General features: G+C 49.5%; 1 protein-coding gene across 3 annotated transcripts in view; it reads left to right on the top strand.

The window, feature by feature from the left end:
* Nucleotides 1-17,426, top strand: part of CEMIP (cell migration inducing hyaluronidase 1) — a 162,912-nt gene that overhangs the window by 89,706 nt on the left and 55,780 nt on the right. For all 3 annotated transcript variants that reach the window (XM_033852225.2, XM_073801463.1, XM_033852228.2), the window contains exons 3-9: nt 3,864-4,010; nt 4,507-4,645; nt 5,362-5,598; nt 8,745-8,924; nt 11,341-11,411; nt 12,037-12,132; nt 12,976-13,097. In XM_033852225.2, coding sequence (XP_033708116.1) covers nt 3,864-4,010; nt 4,507-4,645; nt 5,362-5,598; nt 8,745-8,924; nt 11,341-11,411; nt 12,037-12,132; nt 12,976-13,097 — 992 coding nt within the window. The remainder of the gene's footprint in view (nt 1-3,863; nt 4,011-4,506; nt 4,646-5,361; nt 5,599-8,744; nt 8,925-11,340; nt 11,412-12,036; nt 12,133-12,975; nt 13,098-17,426) is intronic.

The raw sequence follows: 17,426 nt of genomic DNA, 5'->3' as shown, positions 1-17,426 counted from the left end.
AAAGGATGGCAACCAATTGAAATTTTACCAAACACTCGGGGTGGCGGTGGAGCAGAGCAAAAAAACGCGTATCTGCCAGCCGGCCTGCCGCCTCCGAGCCACCTGGTCTCAGTGTTCCCTTCCTGCTTTGCCGTCCTAAGATCTGGGCGCATTAAAGCACCTTGTTAGCCGTGATGCTCTAGATGAGGTTTAGATCTCTCTTTCTGATCTTGATATCGTCAACTTTTTCTTTGAGTGATTTTGAATGAAAATCCAGAAGCACCAGGCAAGTTTGCGTGGGCTACAAAAAAAGCAAAATCAAATAAACCCAGCTTGGGGTAGAAGTTGAGAGATGGGGACCATTTAAACATTTTGAATAGAGGTTGAGTAATAATACCATCACCATGGATTGCTTTTAAAAGAAATGCTATTATTATCACTTGAGCTGACTGCTTTTCTACAATAAGAATAAAGGACCTTACATTGCATTATATCTTGTTTTTCTCAACCCACTGGTGCAAGGAAGTAATCTCTAATCATAACTAGTGAAATCCCTTCAACGTGATTCCTTGTAGAATCTTTTTGGTCCTTAGGGGACATAGCAGGCAAGCAATATTTTCACTCTCAGTGCAACAATTGTCAATATTGCCTGAATTCATTCATTTAGTCCTTCCATCATTTATTCAGTTAATAACCACCAAGGGGGCACTGACCCTGTGCCAGGAACTGGGTTTAGGGTTCTCTTTTAAGGTGAATCACCTTGCGGCCTTGGGGAGGTCTCTGGGTATTTCCTCTTACATCCTGGGTCTCTCTCTTCTGTTTGACTATAAACCATTCGGAAAGGAGGCTGTGCGTTTGATTCCCTCTTGCTTTTCTGTGACGTCAGAGGGATGCAGAAGCCAACCCCCTGCCATTCATGCTCCGAGTAGGGCTTGCGTCCGCTCTGAATCCCACTTCCTGCAGCCCCTCCTGGGAAGGGTGGCTGCTGTGGTGATATCTCAGCAAAGGCCTTGACCGTTGCCAGCTACTCACTGATTCCTACAGATGAAGAGCCACTGAAACCCACTTTTACCAAGAGCAAAATCTCCGTCTCCAGTGAAGGGGCGTTCATCCACGGCCAGTCTTGTAACTGCTGTGCTTATGTTGTGGGGTCAGAGCTGCTGGAGCTCTGGGAATTGTGCTCCCGATGACAAGAGAGCCTACGAGTGTCAGGCTGGCCGCTTCCAAACCCGGATGCAAAGACTGATGCAAACACGTGCAGTTGGAGAATAAAGGGGCAGTTGGGATTCTCCTAGGAGATGTGGCTGGTGAGACCCTGGGCTTGGTCCCGTGGAGTTGGAACGATTCCTTCTCGGCACGCTTACGGCTCCACGCCTGGATCTCTGGGCTCGCCAGTCGCCACATGCGTTCCCCGCGTGGCTGAGGAGTCACCACCTTGGAAACAGACACTCCAGGTCCAGGACTAGGTGGAGGGCAGCCCAGGGCCTCTGACTGACCTCTGCTGAAAGCCAGCCAAGCACTTGACCCATCTGAAGGCAAACCCAGGGGTGGGCATTGGCCCTCAGGAGCCCCTCAGCTGGACGGAGGCCCCAGAGCCCTCGTGATCATCCTTGGTTACTGAGGGCCCAGGCAGAGGCCCCCAGCCCCCACCACTACCTCGGCCCGTCCTGGCAGCTTGCTGGCAACCCTGCTCGTACATTAAAATGAAAACTCCACGGATGAGTAAATGCCACAGTTTTTCATTGTTTTGCCACTATTTGAGTCCCATGGGGTTTACAGAATCTTGGAAGAGCTGCTTTAGCAAAACTCCAAAAACAAGTGAAATTCTCTTCCTAATGAAAACGATCCAAACCCTGAGTTCGGGCTGAGGCAGTGAGGCAGACGGGGCATAAAGGAGGGTGTTAGGAAGCATGGGAGGGGACGGTGGGGAGTGGGACTCAGGAAACACGCACCAAGTGCCTGCCCTGCGCCTTGCAGAGAAGAGAAGGGCCGGCCGCTGCTTTCAGGTGGGCCGCGCCGATGATGTGATGGGGGCTTCCGGAGTCCACATCTGGCAATGCTGAGTAGATAAAGGAGCAGCGCCCTTCCAGTTCTCTTGAAATATATAAACATGGGATCTTACCCTAGAGACAGCCGCATCGAAGTCGAGTCACATTGAGAACTGACATGCTAGTAATTGTACTGAAGCCAGAATTCCTTCTGGGGTCCCACCCAGTGTCGTGGATATTGTCCACTGCACCCACCTGGCTCAAGAGACATGGCTTCCCTTAGGGGCCCTTGCTCGGTGCCCAAGGGTGGAATTTGCATCCATTCCTTCCAGTACCTTCCCCAGGGTCTTCACCATCTGAAACCTTGCCCCCGCCATGGGTTTACTACACCTCACCTTCCTTCTCCATCCCGCTCCAGTTATTTAAAATCTACTATTTGGGCTTCCCTGGTGGCGCAGTTGTTGAGAGTCTGCCTGCCGATGCAGGGGACACGGGTTCGTGCCCCGGTCCGGGAGGATCCCACGTGCCGCAGAGCGGCTGGGCCCGTGAGCCGTGGCCGCTGAGCCTGCGCGTCCGGAGCCTGTGCTCCGCAACGGGAGAGGCCACAACAGTGAGAGGCCCGCGGACTGCAAAAAAAAAAAAACTACTATTTCATGCTTGCTCACAACTTTCTAGTGAGAGAAAAAAAGGAGGGCATTGGGGCTCCATCTCTGAGGCAAGCCATTCTCATTTTGTTTTGCCTGTTGCCTCTTCCTGTTCCTTTCCCTCTGGGTTTTTCCCTGCTGTCCAGGGAGATTTTCCCAGTTTCTGAGACAGTCCTCCTCTGTTCACCATACATGGTACCCCACTGGGGTACAGAGCCTTCTTAGCCATAGGAGGAGAGACTCCTCCCACTGCTTCTACTTGCGTCGGGGAGAAGTCTGCAACACCCACCGTGGGGGCTTTGAGTTCAACTAAACATTCAGACTCATGAGGCTACCACAGTCCATGCCTGGCATCAGGATAACTTCAGAGGGCCTAGGACAGAAACACCGCCCACCATCAGAGCAGCGTCAGGCGTTTCTCTTCCGTGAGAGTGGTCTTGGAAGCATTCTACAAGCCTCCAGAAGCTATCTTCTTTTGTTCCCCAGATGACAGCTCCTTAGGTGAGAGGGAACAAGACTGTGATTGGACAGGTGTGGGTATTGCCCCGTCAGAGCTAGTATCTCTTATAGCAACTCTATAGACGTAACTTTCAGAGTTGCTGTGTGGGATTTGCCCAATTACGAGAGTCCCTGCACAGGGAAGCCTCCAAGCACGACATCTCCACCAGGATCATTATAAATTTTGCATAGTTCCTCCCAGTTTAGATGCCATTTACTAATCAGGGGTCACTTTTGTTATAAGATGTTGTTTGGTAACATGCTTTATAGAATACCATCTTTCTCAGGCTTCCAGGGAAACAGAGAAAATTAACTAAAAGTCAAATTCTCAGGCAGAAGGGGAAAAGGCTTTGCCAACTTTTTAAACAATGCTTTCCAGGGGAAAGGATGCCTTGGAATACAAATAATCTGGGTAAATCATTGCCTAACTTTAGATCTTGGAATGTCTTGAGGAGTCATCTGGTCTAACCTTCATTCTATAAAGGGAAAAACTGAGTCCAGAAAAAGGAAGTGACTTGTTCACAGATAAAGGATGAACTAATGAAAGACATTCGACTAAATCTCAGGCCTCCTGGCTCCTATATCAGGGGTTCTCTTTGCTTTCTAGGGCCCTGCTTTGAGCTCTAGTAGGGAGAAGGCAAGGGCCATGAAAATGCATGATAGACTCCCCACCCCACCCTGCTTGTGGTCTGTGGCAGTCCTTGCTCGGGGACGTTGGTGGGTGGTAGCAGTGACACCTCTCTGTCCTTTGCAGCGGCAGCTGAGTGCCCTGATCAGTGGCCTGAGCTGCAGCCCTGGAACCCTGGCCATGACCCAGACTACTACGTGCACATAGGCCAGGGCAGAACACTGCTGCTTATCGCTTCTGCCACGGTCCATTCCATCCGCATCTCAGAGGGAGGTAAGCCAGTCTCCCTCCCCTGCCCCATCTCTCTCTGGTCCGCTGCCTCAGAGCCTAGCAGATGGGATGTAGGTTGCCAGAACTGTAGATGGACAGAACAAATGTCACGTGCTTTGGGTTCATGTCAGAGCATCTGGTTGTCGGAGCACTGAGGAGTGGCTTGTCAGAGGTCCAATCTTAGTGAAAGAAGCATTTATAGAGGAAACTTCTTATTGGTGCTCCGAGCATTCCTGCGTATCTGACCTTCAGATGCTTGCTCGTTGAATGCAGCACAGGCAGCGATAGCAGTAAACCAAGCAGGCATTATTTACACGTCACAAGGCAGAGAGAAAAGCAACCACCGTAAGCACAGCGAGCATAGAAGTATTGGAAAGACATGCCTCTTGGCCTGCCTGAGGGATGACATGAGGGGCTTAGGAGGTCTGCCCTTGCCTCTGCTGTAATCTCACCACTAAGACTTGTCTTCCTAAACCTCACTCCATTCCTGCCTCTTCAGGGAAGCTAGTCATTAAAGACCAAGATGAGGCAATTGTTTTGCGTGCCCGGCACATCCTGATTGACAACGGAGGAGAGCTGCATGCTGGGAGTGCCCTCTGCCCTTTCCAGGGCAATTTCAGCATCATTTTGTATGGAAGGTGGGTAGACGGCTTCCATGGGTCACATGATACTCTTGGATCTGACGGGAAGGAGGTTTTTCATGGAAGAGTGGGAGGTAAGACAGCAAGGCTTTAGTGCAAGAAAGGAATTATCATTAGGTCCTGCCAGATGGTAATCATGAACGAGACAGACAGTGGCGATTCGGGTGAGTTGGAGGAGTGCGTGAGGCATTTTATTTATTGTGGCTCAGGTCCGGACTTAAGTTACAGAAACCCCTGCCAGCCTTCCTGCTGCCTTCTAATCACGTCATGGCTGAGGGAGTCTCTGTGAATGTTTATTAATAGCCAATGATGGACAAGATAAAGAAAAATTCCATGCAGTATTTGCCTCTGGTGTGCTCCCTCTTCAAGCAATTGAGAGTTCTCAGAATCAGTAACCAAGAGTACACAAGGGTATGCAGTCCAGGTGATCCCACATCTGATATGGACCAAAATATAACATACTTAGAACTGGAAAGAAGTACCAACATGTTAACTATTGATAAGTATTTCTGCTTGGCCTGTTGGGCACATTTTGGTCTGGTGGGGGACAACCTTGGTTGCCAATGCTATGTCTACGGACCTCGAGCAATCACCAGGTGTAACTGGGTCCAGGGTGGCCACAGTGGGAGTCAAGAGCAGTGCCGTCCCCTCTGGGCTTAGCATCCAGTAAAGAGAGGTGTCGGCCGACCATGGAGAGCTGTTCTCTCTTGTAGGGCTGATGAAGACGTTCAACCAGACCCTTACTTTGGCCTCAAGTACATCGGCGTCGACAGAGGAGGTACCCTTGAGTTGCATGGACAGAAGAAGCTCTCTTGGACATTTCTGAACAAGACTCTTCACCCCGGTGGCATGCAAGAGGGAGGTTATTTTTTCGAAAGGAGCTGGGGTCACCGTGGAGTCATTGTTCACGTCATTGACCCCAAATCAGGGACAGTCATCCATTCTGACCGGTAAGGTTTGCCCTCACGTGAACACATTCATTCATTCGACATACACTTCCTGAGCATGTGTCCTAGCCAGACGCCACTCAGGATGCTGGGAGCACAGCAGTGGGTGAAACAGACAGAAATCCAAGCTGAATTGAACAGGAACAGGCATGTTTGCACACACATACACACATGTAAGCACAGCGTAGTTTTAGGCTGTGATCATCGGTAATTAGGGGGAAGAGACATAGTGAGAGGGTAGAGGGTAGCTAGAGGAGACCACTTGGCATCACACGGTCTGGAAAGGCCAGTGTGAACAAGCAGCATTTGAGCTGAGGACCGCTGGGTAAGGCTGAGTCAGGGAAAGAGTTTTCAAGACAGAGCGGCAAGTGCAAAGGGCCAGAGGTGAGAAAGGGCGTGATGTTCTCACAGGGAGGAAGGGCCAGCAGAGATACGGGAGGGCAGAGGGATGGAAATGAGATGCCGTAATGTCAGAGTTTTAGGCAGGGGTGGGTGTGGAGGCCTTGGAGGCCCAGTGAGGAGGTGGGTTTTATTCTTAGTGGGACGCAAAGCCACCGAAGGGCTTTAAGAAGGGTACGATCTGATTTAAAGGACCTGGCTGCTGTGTAGAGAGCGGATTGTTTGTGGAGGGCAAAGGTAAAGCCAGCAGAGGTGGTTAGGAGGTCGCCGGCGAGGACTCAGGTAGAGGCGGTGGCAACAGAAGTGGATGAACTTGAGAGATATTTCGGAGGCAGATAGGGCAAGTCTCCCGCTCCCTGACCCTTGCCCTGGCTCAGGTATCCTGGCAGATTCTGCAGAGGGGGCTCTCCCGGGGGCTCTCGCCCTGGCCTTGCAGGGGCTGTCCCAGGCCACTCAGAGAGAAAGATCCATTAGGAAGGGCACAGCTGGAATAGGCAAGCAGAGACAGCTTTCCTGGTGCTGCTGGAGGACGGGCGTATGGAACTCCTCAGAAACAGGTCATGAGCTGTGAGCGTCCACAGGAAGGCAGCAGGGAATCAGCTATGATATGGGACGGGGTGGGCAGAAGCACGCAGGACAGCCAACCTTGCCCTCTGGTGGATATTAGTAACAATAATACGATCACTGGACTTTGTGCAAAACCCTGTGTTAACCACTTTATCTGCCGTATATAACGGAATCTTCAGAAACCCCCTGTCAGGTGGGTTCTGTTGTTATACAGATGAGAACGCTGGGGTTGGGTGAAGCTAGATTTGCTCAGAGTCTCAAGGCTGGGGAGTGTCGGAGCTGCGATTCAAACCCAGATCTGCTCAGGCCCTAAACCACTATATTGTCCCCACGGGGGCTGACAGCCACCTGCTTGGCCTGGGACGGAGCAATCCTCAGACCACAGTGTACGGAGCCAGGCTGAGCTGATGGACACAAAATCTATCAGAGAGCCTCTGCCTTCACAGGAGAGAGAACAGTCTCCTCAGTTGTGTTCTGACTCCTTGGTGCTGCTGCATTTTTGTTTTGAATTATATTATATTATATTATATTGATTTTTTTATTATTATTAACTTTTATTGGAGTATAGTTGCTTTACAATGTTGTATTAGTTTCTGCTGTGCAGCAAAGCGAATCAGCCACAGGTATACATATATCCACACTTTTTTAGATTTCCTTCCCATTTAGGTCACTACAGAGCACTGAGTAGAGTTCCCTGTACTATACGGTAGGTTCTCATTAGTTATGTATTTTATACATAGTAGTGTATATATGTCCCAATCTCGCAGTTCATCCCACCACCCCCCTTCCCCACCTTGGTAACCATAAGTTTGTCCTCTACATCTGTGACTCTATTTCTGTTTTGCAAATAAGTTCATCTCTACCATTTTTCTAGATTCCACACGTAAGTGATATTATACGATATTTGTTTTTCTCTTTCTGACTTACTTCACCCTGTATGACAGTCTCTAGGTCCATCCACGTCTCTGCAAATGGCACTATTTTGCTCCTTTCTGTGGCTGAGTAATATTCTGTTGTATGTAGGTACCACATCTTCTTTATCCGTTCCTCTGTCGATGGACACTTAGGTTGCTTCCACGTCCTGGCTATTGTGAATAGTGCTGCAGTGAACATCGGGGTGCAGGCATCCTTTTGAATTCTGGGTTTCTCCGGATATGGCGCTGCTTCTTACGTAGTACAGCATGGTTACTTGCAGCAGCCAACCTGAAGTTGAATTCATTACTGAAGTGCATAATGAGATGTTATCCCAATAGCTGATGTGGAGGTTCCAAAGGCAGGATACCTGCTCCTTCCTAATCTCCTTCGGGTAAAGTATGAGGGCTCAGGAATCTGAGAGCTGAATGTGTGTGAGTAAGGATATTAATAAACCCTGGACACACACAGAAACGCAGGCTGTGGTCACCTGAGACCTGGCTACCTGGAGGTTACCTGCAGAAACAAGAACTTAGGTCGGCTCTTGAACGGTAGGAAGTATTTGATTGGCTGGAGAGAAGGTAAGGATGAATGAGTGAAGGCAGGAGTGGGCGTGGGGTATGACCATGGGACCCTGAGCTGTACTAGGCTCATAGCAGACGATTCCTGGGGTGGAGCACTGGAGAAGGAGGGGGCCTAGGTGGGGTCAGACCAGGTTATGGGAACAATTAAAAACCAGTTTGAGGACTCAGGAGTGTCCATACATTCCCCCCCGCTCCCCGTACCACCACTGTTTTCCTTTTCCCAAATCTTGGCTCTTCATTCTGGTTTCTTTTTCTAGCCTCGTTTTAGAATTATTTTGCTTTAAATTAAAGAATTAATTTAGAATTAAATTTGAATGAAAGAATTATTAATTCTTTCGGAATTCCCGTTGTCATTGTACAAAATGTTTTTACTTAATAAGTTCCCTTTACACTTAGAGTTGGAATCATCACACAACTGGGTCTTTCCTTTGTAAATTCTTGTCACCTGTGATGTAGGTTTTTTGAGATCTATATTTCATAGCTCTTGTACGTGGATGAGGGAGGGTTATCTTTGTCAAGTCTGAGATGATCGATTCTTGCTGTAATGAAAGCTTCTTTCTTTAAAAATCATAGCCCTTGAGATCTTTGGATGGCGTGTTAGTTGTCATAACACAGGTAAGTGCTTAGAGTTCTCTTTTTTGGGCCGCTGTTAGGACTATTAAAATCCCCTCTTTCTGCCCTTTTTAGGTTTGACACCTATAGATCCAAGAAAGAGAGTGAACGTCTGGCCCAGTATTTAAACACGGTGCCCGACGGCAGGATCCTTTCTGTTGCCGTGAATGATGAAGGCTCTCGAAACTTGGACGACGTGGCCAGGAAGGCGATGACCAGATTGGGCAGCAAACACTTCCTACACCTTGGATTTAGGTATTGCCCATCACTTCCACCTCCCCAGGGCTCCAGAACACTGAAGCATCGCTACCCGAGGCTGACTTTCCCTAACTTCCTTGCTCGTTTCCGCAGGCGACATCACCCTCAGTGGTGACCCTGGGGCGTGCAGACATGTGATCCATCCTCATGGGACACGTTAGGGCTTGTTCTTAAAGGGAGCCTGGTTTTCCTTGTAAGCATATTCCACTCTTCAAGCTCCACAGGTCTCTGTGTATATGAACTCATTCATTCAATCGGCCACTTACAAAGTATTAATTGAGCATCTACTGTGTGTAAAAGCCGTGCCTCAGATGTACAGCTAATGGTCATTTTCCCTTTCTTTAGCAACGGGGTCAGAACACGCCTGGGGGGATTGGCAGACATCTGTTTAGAGACCACGTAAAGTGCGTCTGCCCAGCCAGGCCCCCCGGCAGAAGGGGCCCTTTGATGTGCTCCAGGGCATGTTTTGTTTGCCTTGGACTGCAGCGTCATGCCTGACTTTGGCATGCGCGCCTGTTGGCACCAAGAGGAAGCCCTTTACCCCACAGTAGCCACACCTTTGAATCGTGTTGAATCAGATCTCAGTTCCGTGGAAAGTTGAGATCATCTGTCCCGTAGCTACTGGAGATAGGGGTGCACCTCCCTCCAGCTCTGTGGACCGTGGGCAAAATGGGGGCAGGCCAGAGCCTTTTCTGGGCTCTGAGCAAAGCAATTTTACTGCCTGGGCCGAGGTCCCCTGGGCAGGGACAGGACTCCGGGTTCAAGGGTGCTTTTTCTGACTGCCCATGGGCTGCTCCTTCTGGAAGGGTTTGGGCAGGAGACTCAAGAAGCCAAAGAATGACAGTGACACTTTAGAACTGTTAAAACTCCTTTGTTAACCAAAACCAAGGGTGCTGCTGTTTCACTGTGTTATAAGCCAAAAGGCCAGTTCGTTAATTTCCAATGACAGGCAGAACCACAAAGGGACTGGCTACGTAGGGCCTCAGCAGAAGAAGGTCCAAGATCTAGCATCCGATTTGGCCTGAATTTGAGCCTGGGCTGCGCCTCCTGCTAGGTGACTGCACAAGTGACTCACCCTCTCTTTGCAGGCTTCCTGTGTCTGTACAATGGGATATTTGAGGAGCCAGCTCAAAGGGCTCTGGGGAGGGTAACTGTGATAATACGAGCAAAATACCTGCCACTGTGTGAAGCACAGAATAAGCACTCAATAAACGTTAGCAACTATTCTCTCCTTACAAACAAGAGCCGCGGAAGGATGGGTGCTGTGTTCTATAAGCGAAGGAGATAGGTAGGCAGGGATTACATGTTTACCCTTCATTTGTATAGACCCACTTTGAATGACAGACTCAAAGCACCTAAAATCAGTAGAAGATCTGAGACTTGGAACCATCCTTTGTTCATTCACCCAGGAAGGGACTGTTGAGCAAATATTGCCGTAAGGCACTAGGGCTGGACTAGCTGGTACTGAGCTCTCATGGTAAGTTGTGACCTGTCTCTGGAAGTACTGAGCTCTCGCCGGGAGGCAGACATTCAATGGGAATTGATGACGGGGCGTGAAAGAACAAGAACAGGAGGGGTGAGAGGTGGAGCTGCCGAGGTGGGCACAGGAGGGCCTCTTGCTTTGGGCCAAGGAGGTTGCTTTTTACGCAAATGGGCGGGCACTGAAAGCTTTTAAGCAAGGGTGGGTGGCACAGTCAAATCCCCAACCTCGATGAAGACTTACTTTCCAAGATAAGAGATCAAAACAAAAATAATCAAAGTTATTGAGGACCAAGACCTACTGACATCTCACAGTAAGCGAGAGGCTGGGTTAGGTATTAGGGGGAAGACAAAAACGGATAAGAAAGCCTTCCCACCCTAGAGCAGGGCACGCTTCAATGGAGAAAAGAGGAGTGTATAACTTTCCAAAATGGTACCCCTTCTTTTTCTCCTTTGCTTCTCATTAGGAAGAAGAGGTATTTCTTTCCTTCCCAAGGCCCAAGGCCGATTCCTGGGTACTCAGTCACATCTGCCTGTGGCATTTTCCTCGAGATTAACTCATGAGAGAAAGAAGCTTTCTCCCTTGGAGCGTGTTTCCTTGTTTTCCTAAAGGAATGAGAGCACTTGCTTCAGAACCTAATTGAGCCTGGCAGGTGGTACGTAGGTCTGTGGGCTTGTTTGTTATTTGTGATTCATACCCTGTCGACTGCCAGCATGGAGTTGCAGAGGTTCACAGTCCACAAACATCAGGCCAGCCAAGTGGTTCGGAAGGCCAGGGCTTGCAGAGAAAGGCTCTTTTTCTTCTGGAGAAAGGGAAGCCCAGCCTGGAAACTAATTTCCCCCAAACAGCCTCTGTGTGACACCCTGCGTCAACTCTACCTCCAGTACAGGCTCAGATGTGTGAAGAACTTTTTTGTTTTTTTTTTTTTTTCAGACACCCTTGGAGTTTCCTAACTGTGAAAGGAAATCCCTCTTCTTCTGTTGAAGACCACATTGAATATCACGGTAATAAATGGCGAGAGGCCAAATTCCCTCCAGTGTCTCTCTGACCAAGGGACTCAGGGGCTTTTTGAACCACGCTGCACCCTCAGAACATGGCCGATCCACCACCCAGCACCCTGTTGAGTGACTAGCTGCTTAATGGCCAAGTTACATGAGTGGCAAAAGTCCATACTGATTTAAGGCCAATCACTAAGATAATATTTACATTTGCGAAGAAATTGTCATTGGTTTAATCCAAAACAAGTGACACAGGAAAGATGAGAACTGGGACAGAACCAGCAAGGGTAATATTTTGAGCTAAAAAGACGCTTTGGGGGCTTCCCTGGTGGCGCAGTGGTTGAGAGTCCTCCTGCCGATGCAGGGGACACGGGTTCGTGCCCCGGTCCGGGAAGATCCCACATGCCGCGGAGCGGCTGGGCCCGTGAGCCATGGCCGCTGAGTCTGCGCATCTGGAGCCTGTGCTCCGCAACGGGAGAGGCCACAACGGTGAGAGGCCCGCGTACCGCAAAAAAAAAAAAAAATGACTCAAGATCCATGTGTGTAGGGGGCTTTCTCTGCATTAGCATCACATCCTTCTGAGTTTGGGGGTCGGTCTGGTTGCTGACGCCTCTGATCTCCTCTTTGACAGGACACCACGGCTCTGCTGCTGCCCGGGTATTCAAACTCTTCCGGACGGAGCATGGCGAGCTTTTCAATGTCTCTTCATCCAGCGAGTGGGTTCAAGGTGAGGAGTTTGGGACACCTTGGTGACATTTCACAGGGGGCTAAAAGGCCAGGGCTTTGAAGAACGAGGACTTTCCTTTTGCACCAATAGGACCACTTGACAGTATCGACAGTGGCAGTATCGACTTAGTTTGCAACTGAGAGCTGTCTTTAATTAATCAAGTCTCCGTGGTGAATAGCCCAGGGAGATGTTTCCTCTCAGGGAATACCTCTTCTGTGCCAGGCGCTGGCACTGAACGGAGAACACGGACAGGAGGAGTAGGAACCAGCCTTCAAGGAGCCCACAGACACGGGGACGGGGTCACGGAAAGAAGCAATCCTCACTGCCATCCTTGGATAACGGGTTCATGGATGGATTTCATCTTTCTCCTTTTGGCAGTAGTGAAGAATATCTATTGCTTTTATAAAATAAGATAGTCAATAAGAGGCACTTTTAGGGCTTCCCTGGTGGCGCAGTGGTTGAAAGTCCGCCTGCCGATGCAGGGGACACGGGTTCGTGCCCCGGTCCGGGAAGATCCCACATGCCGCGGAGCGGCTGGGCCCGTGAGCCATGGCCGCTGAGTCTGCGCATCTGGAGCCTGTGCTCCGCAACGGGAGAGGCCACAACGGTGAGAGGCCCGCGTACCGCAAAAAAAAAAAAAAAAACAGGCACTTTTAATAAAAAGGTGGGAGAGGTGGGGGAAGTTGACAGATGGTTTAGAAGCCTCTGGTACCCAGCCTGGTGAGAACCTGGACAGATGGTATTCAATTCCCATTGTGCCAAGGCTGCTTGGGGGCTACACCGAGTGTGGCTGGCTCTCCTGCACCCTTGCTCGTCTGACTCTGCTCTTTGCTTTCTTCCCAGATGTGGAATGGACAGAGTGGTTTGAACATGACCAAGTGTCTTACAGTAAAGGTGGGGAGAAAATTTCAGACCTCCGGGCCACTCACCCAGGGAAGATCTGCAGTCGCCCCATTGACATACAGGTAACCAACTAGTTCTAAAGGCTGTGTCTCGAAGAAGACTCTGTAGATCACAGACTTTCGTGCCATTTGAGTGGTGTGGGTCTCACGGCCCTCCTGTGACGTTGGTAAAGCCAGAGAGTACCGTTCTCATTTTAGAGACTGACGTGGAAGCTGTGTATCTGCTCCAGGCTTCCCCACCAGTGAGTTTCAAAGCTAGGCCTCAGATTCTCTCCTGGGTTCTACTGCTGAGTTCCTTTTCCTTCTCCCCAGCTGCTGCTTCAGCCACAGCTGAGGGTGCCCAGCGTGGCGTTGGGTTTGCCCTACTCAGCTTCACTCCTCCGTTGGTCTCCTTTGGGGCCTCGAGTGCACAGGATCTGGCCGGGACTTGGGTGCAGGCGGAGCCTGGCCCAGGTGGAGAACAGCTACGGCCTTGTCCTCCACTCAGTTAATGAAAGCCGGCATTTGCAGAATGGACGGTGTTTGCTCGGGATCTTCACTTGGAGTTAACTCTGTCCAAAGGGGACCTAGACTTTCTCAGCTGGCTTCATCATGAAAGTGTGGGGTGAACAGGCAGCCCTCCCAATTCAGTGGCTCAGCTGGTAAGCTTCCGAGCTCAAAGGACCAGAAGAAAGACAGAGACATGTGCAAGGAAATGGAGTTTATTTCCTGATGCCTGGTCTTCTTCCAAAACAAGGTTTGGGGCCACTTAACTGTTAGATAGAGAATTAGGAGTCGTTTGAGAAAGACCATCCCTGCCCATTTTATCCTCTTTCATCCAATACAAATAGCAACATTTGTACACCACCTTCTTTCAGATGATCTAACCGTAGGTCCCAGGTCATCGGACTGCCTCCACCCCTCCACCCCCTGACCCCCACCCTGAGGCTGTACTTCTGCCCTCTGCCTTGCATCGTAGAGGGACTGTGGGACAAGGGACCAGTTTTCCAAGAGAGGACACTCTGTTCTGCAGTTAGCAAAGGCCAGGGAAATCTTTCTCATTGTTTGGCTAAGGCTCCCCGTTCACATGGCTCCAGCGTTACTGAGAAGGATTTACCCAGATTCAGTTACACGTTGGAGATTCTTCTTGGGTCCAACAGAATCAAAAAGTGCTGACTCCCCCAAAGCACATACTTCCCAGATTTAATTTTAATTTTCTCTTGCAACCCTGGGTGTTCCAGCTCTCATTCTGAAAGAGCCATCGTTTTATTCCTCCAGTTCACTTGGCTACAGGAAGTCCAGTCTTGTACCAGCACTCCCTCCCCAAGTATTTCTGGAAATCCTCGAGGAATGCTTCCATGCTCTGCAAATCCCTCTTGGTGTTTGCTCTGCCAGCTGCCTGGCTGCAGATCGCTGTTGTTTAGAAGACCACTTCTCCATGCTAGGAAAATAGCTTTTCTTAGGCATTTCTAGCTCTCAGTAACTTTGCTCCCAGCACAGATACGGGCTCTTCCCTGAGAGTGTCAAAGCACAATTAATCCCAGGCTAACACAGTGAATGAAACTTTACCAAAGGCTTGGAGATAGCAGAAGAGACTGGAGAAAGTATACGTATTTTTCCATATGTTACATATATAATCATATGTGACTGTTCACCAGTTCCATAATCCAAGACCTTCCACGGGGACCCAACCCCAGACTCCGTAACCACCAGTCTGCCGCCATATTGCAGGGCCCAGTTGCCTTCCAACAAAAGGAGTATCCTTGACAATGAATTCCCCGAGTTCAAAGTCTCAACTATTTGAGGTCCAGAGAAGAATAAAAGACCCAACAACAGTTTTCCCCATTACCCAGAAGCCTGGGCCAGCCTTCCCACAAAAGTGCATTCTTTGACAATATTTTGCTGAGCATTATAACCCCTTATGAGTTCAAAACTCTCAATTCCAGAATAAAATCTTGGCTTTTTCTTGGCAAAACAAAGGTTCCTTGAGGCAGTCATCTAAAAACATGTCACGTGCCTCCAAAAGTGAATCAAAGCTCCGCCCCTAAAGGAAAGGAGGAAGCGCTGCATTCTGGAAATGCCAGGTTCATCCCTTTTCTCCTCACCGTCAACCTTTAATCAGTAGTGACCCCAGACTTAGCCAGAACATCTCTTTCTAGTCATAAAAGACAATGAGGTAGACTATACTCCGGGTTTTTCTGAAGTCAGAAAAGCAAAGCCAGGCTTGTCCTATGTTTACCACAGGTGAGAAAAGCAAGATTACATCCTCTTTATAGATAGAGTGTCAGACACATCAGCCAGGAGCTCAATGCCCTAGTTAACTAACCCACCAGAGAGACTGAAGCAAAACTGAAATGCCCACGTGCCCATTTTTGCCACTATGGGAAATAACAGGTTACTGTGGTCACTGGCCACCTCTGACCACCGTGCAGGCCCCAGTGCACCTGAAGGGCTGTGGCCGCCCCACACAAGGGGTCCCCCAGATACTTGCTCTACCCTGACGTGGTCAAATCCTCTGGAGGGGGAGGGGGTGTTAAGGACATTTGTCACCTAGGCAGGATGGCGAGTTGGAAAGAAAGAGGAAATAGGACTTACACAGTTGACCTCAACTCAAGGAAATCTTTTCCAGATCTGATAGCTTGTGATTCTGCAGAATCAAAACCAAAACCACAGTCCCCTGTTCCCATGTCATTACCCTTCTTGAGGTTCTCCTGGGTTGAAATCTCCTCTCCTCCCACCTTCTCCCTTAAAACCCACCCACCCTTCAAGGCCAGTGGGACTTACTGGACTCACACATCCTTGGGGCTGAGACCATCTTGGGCAGTCCCCTCTTCTCCCTCATCCCCGGCACAGCGGCTGGAGGTCAGTCTGGTGGTTGGAAGATGTATTTGGAAACCAGATAGCTCCTAGTTTGCATCCAGCTCTGTCACTTGTGAGCTGTGGCTTAACAACAGTGACAGGACTACGGTTAGACGTGTGAGGTGCCCAAGGCACAAAATTTAAGGTGGCTCTCACTCCCAGGTGCCGACTCTGTACTCGCATGACCCTGAGAGTGAGTGCCGCCTTAAATCTTGCACCTGGGTCATCCTCACTAGCAATCCTGGCCATAGATATCAGTCAAGTTATTGAATTTAGTGTCTCAATTTCCTCATAAGCAAAAATGGAGATAAGAATTGTTCCCTCATGGGATTCTTTTGTGGATTTAATGCAACAATGCATAGTGAACGAGTGCCCATAATTTTTTTATTATTTTAAAATGATTTTCCTATGTTACTGTTTATTATGATATTGCTAGTTATTTTATAATTATTATCATGAGTAACAATCACATTGTGCCTACTTAAAGTGAAGATCGAGGTTCACTGGACGGTGGTAAAGCCCTTTTTACTCTTCTTATCCAAAGCTAAGGTCGTTCTTACGGTTAGAAAAAGGAAAACAAGAAAAGCAGCAAGACTGAGTAGAGGTTTCCTGAAATGTTTACCAGACGTTGCACCTTAAAAAACGTCCAGCTCAGTTGGATGATGTTTTCAGGCTCAGTTCTCAATATTAAGGGGTGTCTTAACTGAAAAACATGCTGGCCTCAGGAGAAGAGATCCGGGGGTCAGAGGCATGGGCTTGACATTCAGGTGACCTTGAACTTGCTTCTAAACCCCTCTGAGCCTTAGTGTTTTCCTCTAAGAGCAAGTCCGCAATGCCTGCCTCTCTGCTGCAGAGACCACCCCAGAGAGTGGCTGTGAGTGTGTTGCTTGCAGGAAAGGGCTGAATTTCCATTCTGGCTGGACTCACGTCTCCATAGCTCTCCTTCCAAGCCAAGGGCAGCGGCTATCTGCTGGGTTCAAAGCAGGGTTTCCTAGAAGTTCCCCCCCACCCCGCCTTTTTCGATTGACTAAACTTTACCTTCCTATTTGCCCGGCCCTGGTCCCTTTAGTTTCTGTGCCAACGAGGATAACAGCTGCAGCCCTTGCTGTAAATTGCAAGTCTCTGATGACAGCCCCAGTCATGATGCAGACATACCCCGGCCCTGGGATCATGCCCTTCTCTGAACCCACTCCCTAAATTCTCTACCTGGCCTTGAAGCTTCTCGCCCATCAGCTCTCATCAGCTGAGACTGTGCTCTGTGCCAGGCTCTGGGCTGGATGCCGGGATCAGGGAGGGAGGCAAAACCTGGCCTTCCCAGAACCCACCAGCCACTGGAAGGAGGCAGACGCTGAACCGAGGGCGGTAGGCAGTAGTGCCTGAGGGCAGCAGTGGGAGGGGCTGCGAAGCACCAGCCGTATAGTTGGATGCGTCCAGATTCAAATGGGCAAGTTACCCAACCTCTCTGAGCGTCCGTCCGTTTCCTAATCTGTAAAACCAGCAACAGTCTCATAGACCTCACAGCCAAGAAGAGGGAATGAAATAACGTATGTAGCC

The sequence above is a fragment of the Tursiops truncatus genome, chromosome 2 (genome assembly GCF_011762595.2).
Source record: "Tursiops truncatus isolate mTurTru1 chromosome 2, mTurTru1.mat.Y, whole genome shotgun sequence".
In the NCBI taxonomy this organism is placed as follows: domain Eukaryota; kingdom Metazoa; phylum Chordata; class Mammalia; order Artiodactyla; family Delphinidae; genus Tursiops; species Tursiops truncatus.
The sequence above is the reverse complement of the archived record's forward strand: the minus strand, read 5'-3'. Positions and strand labels throughout refer to the sequence as shown.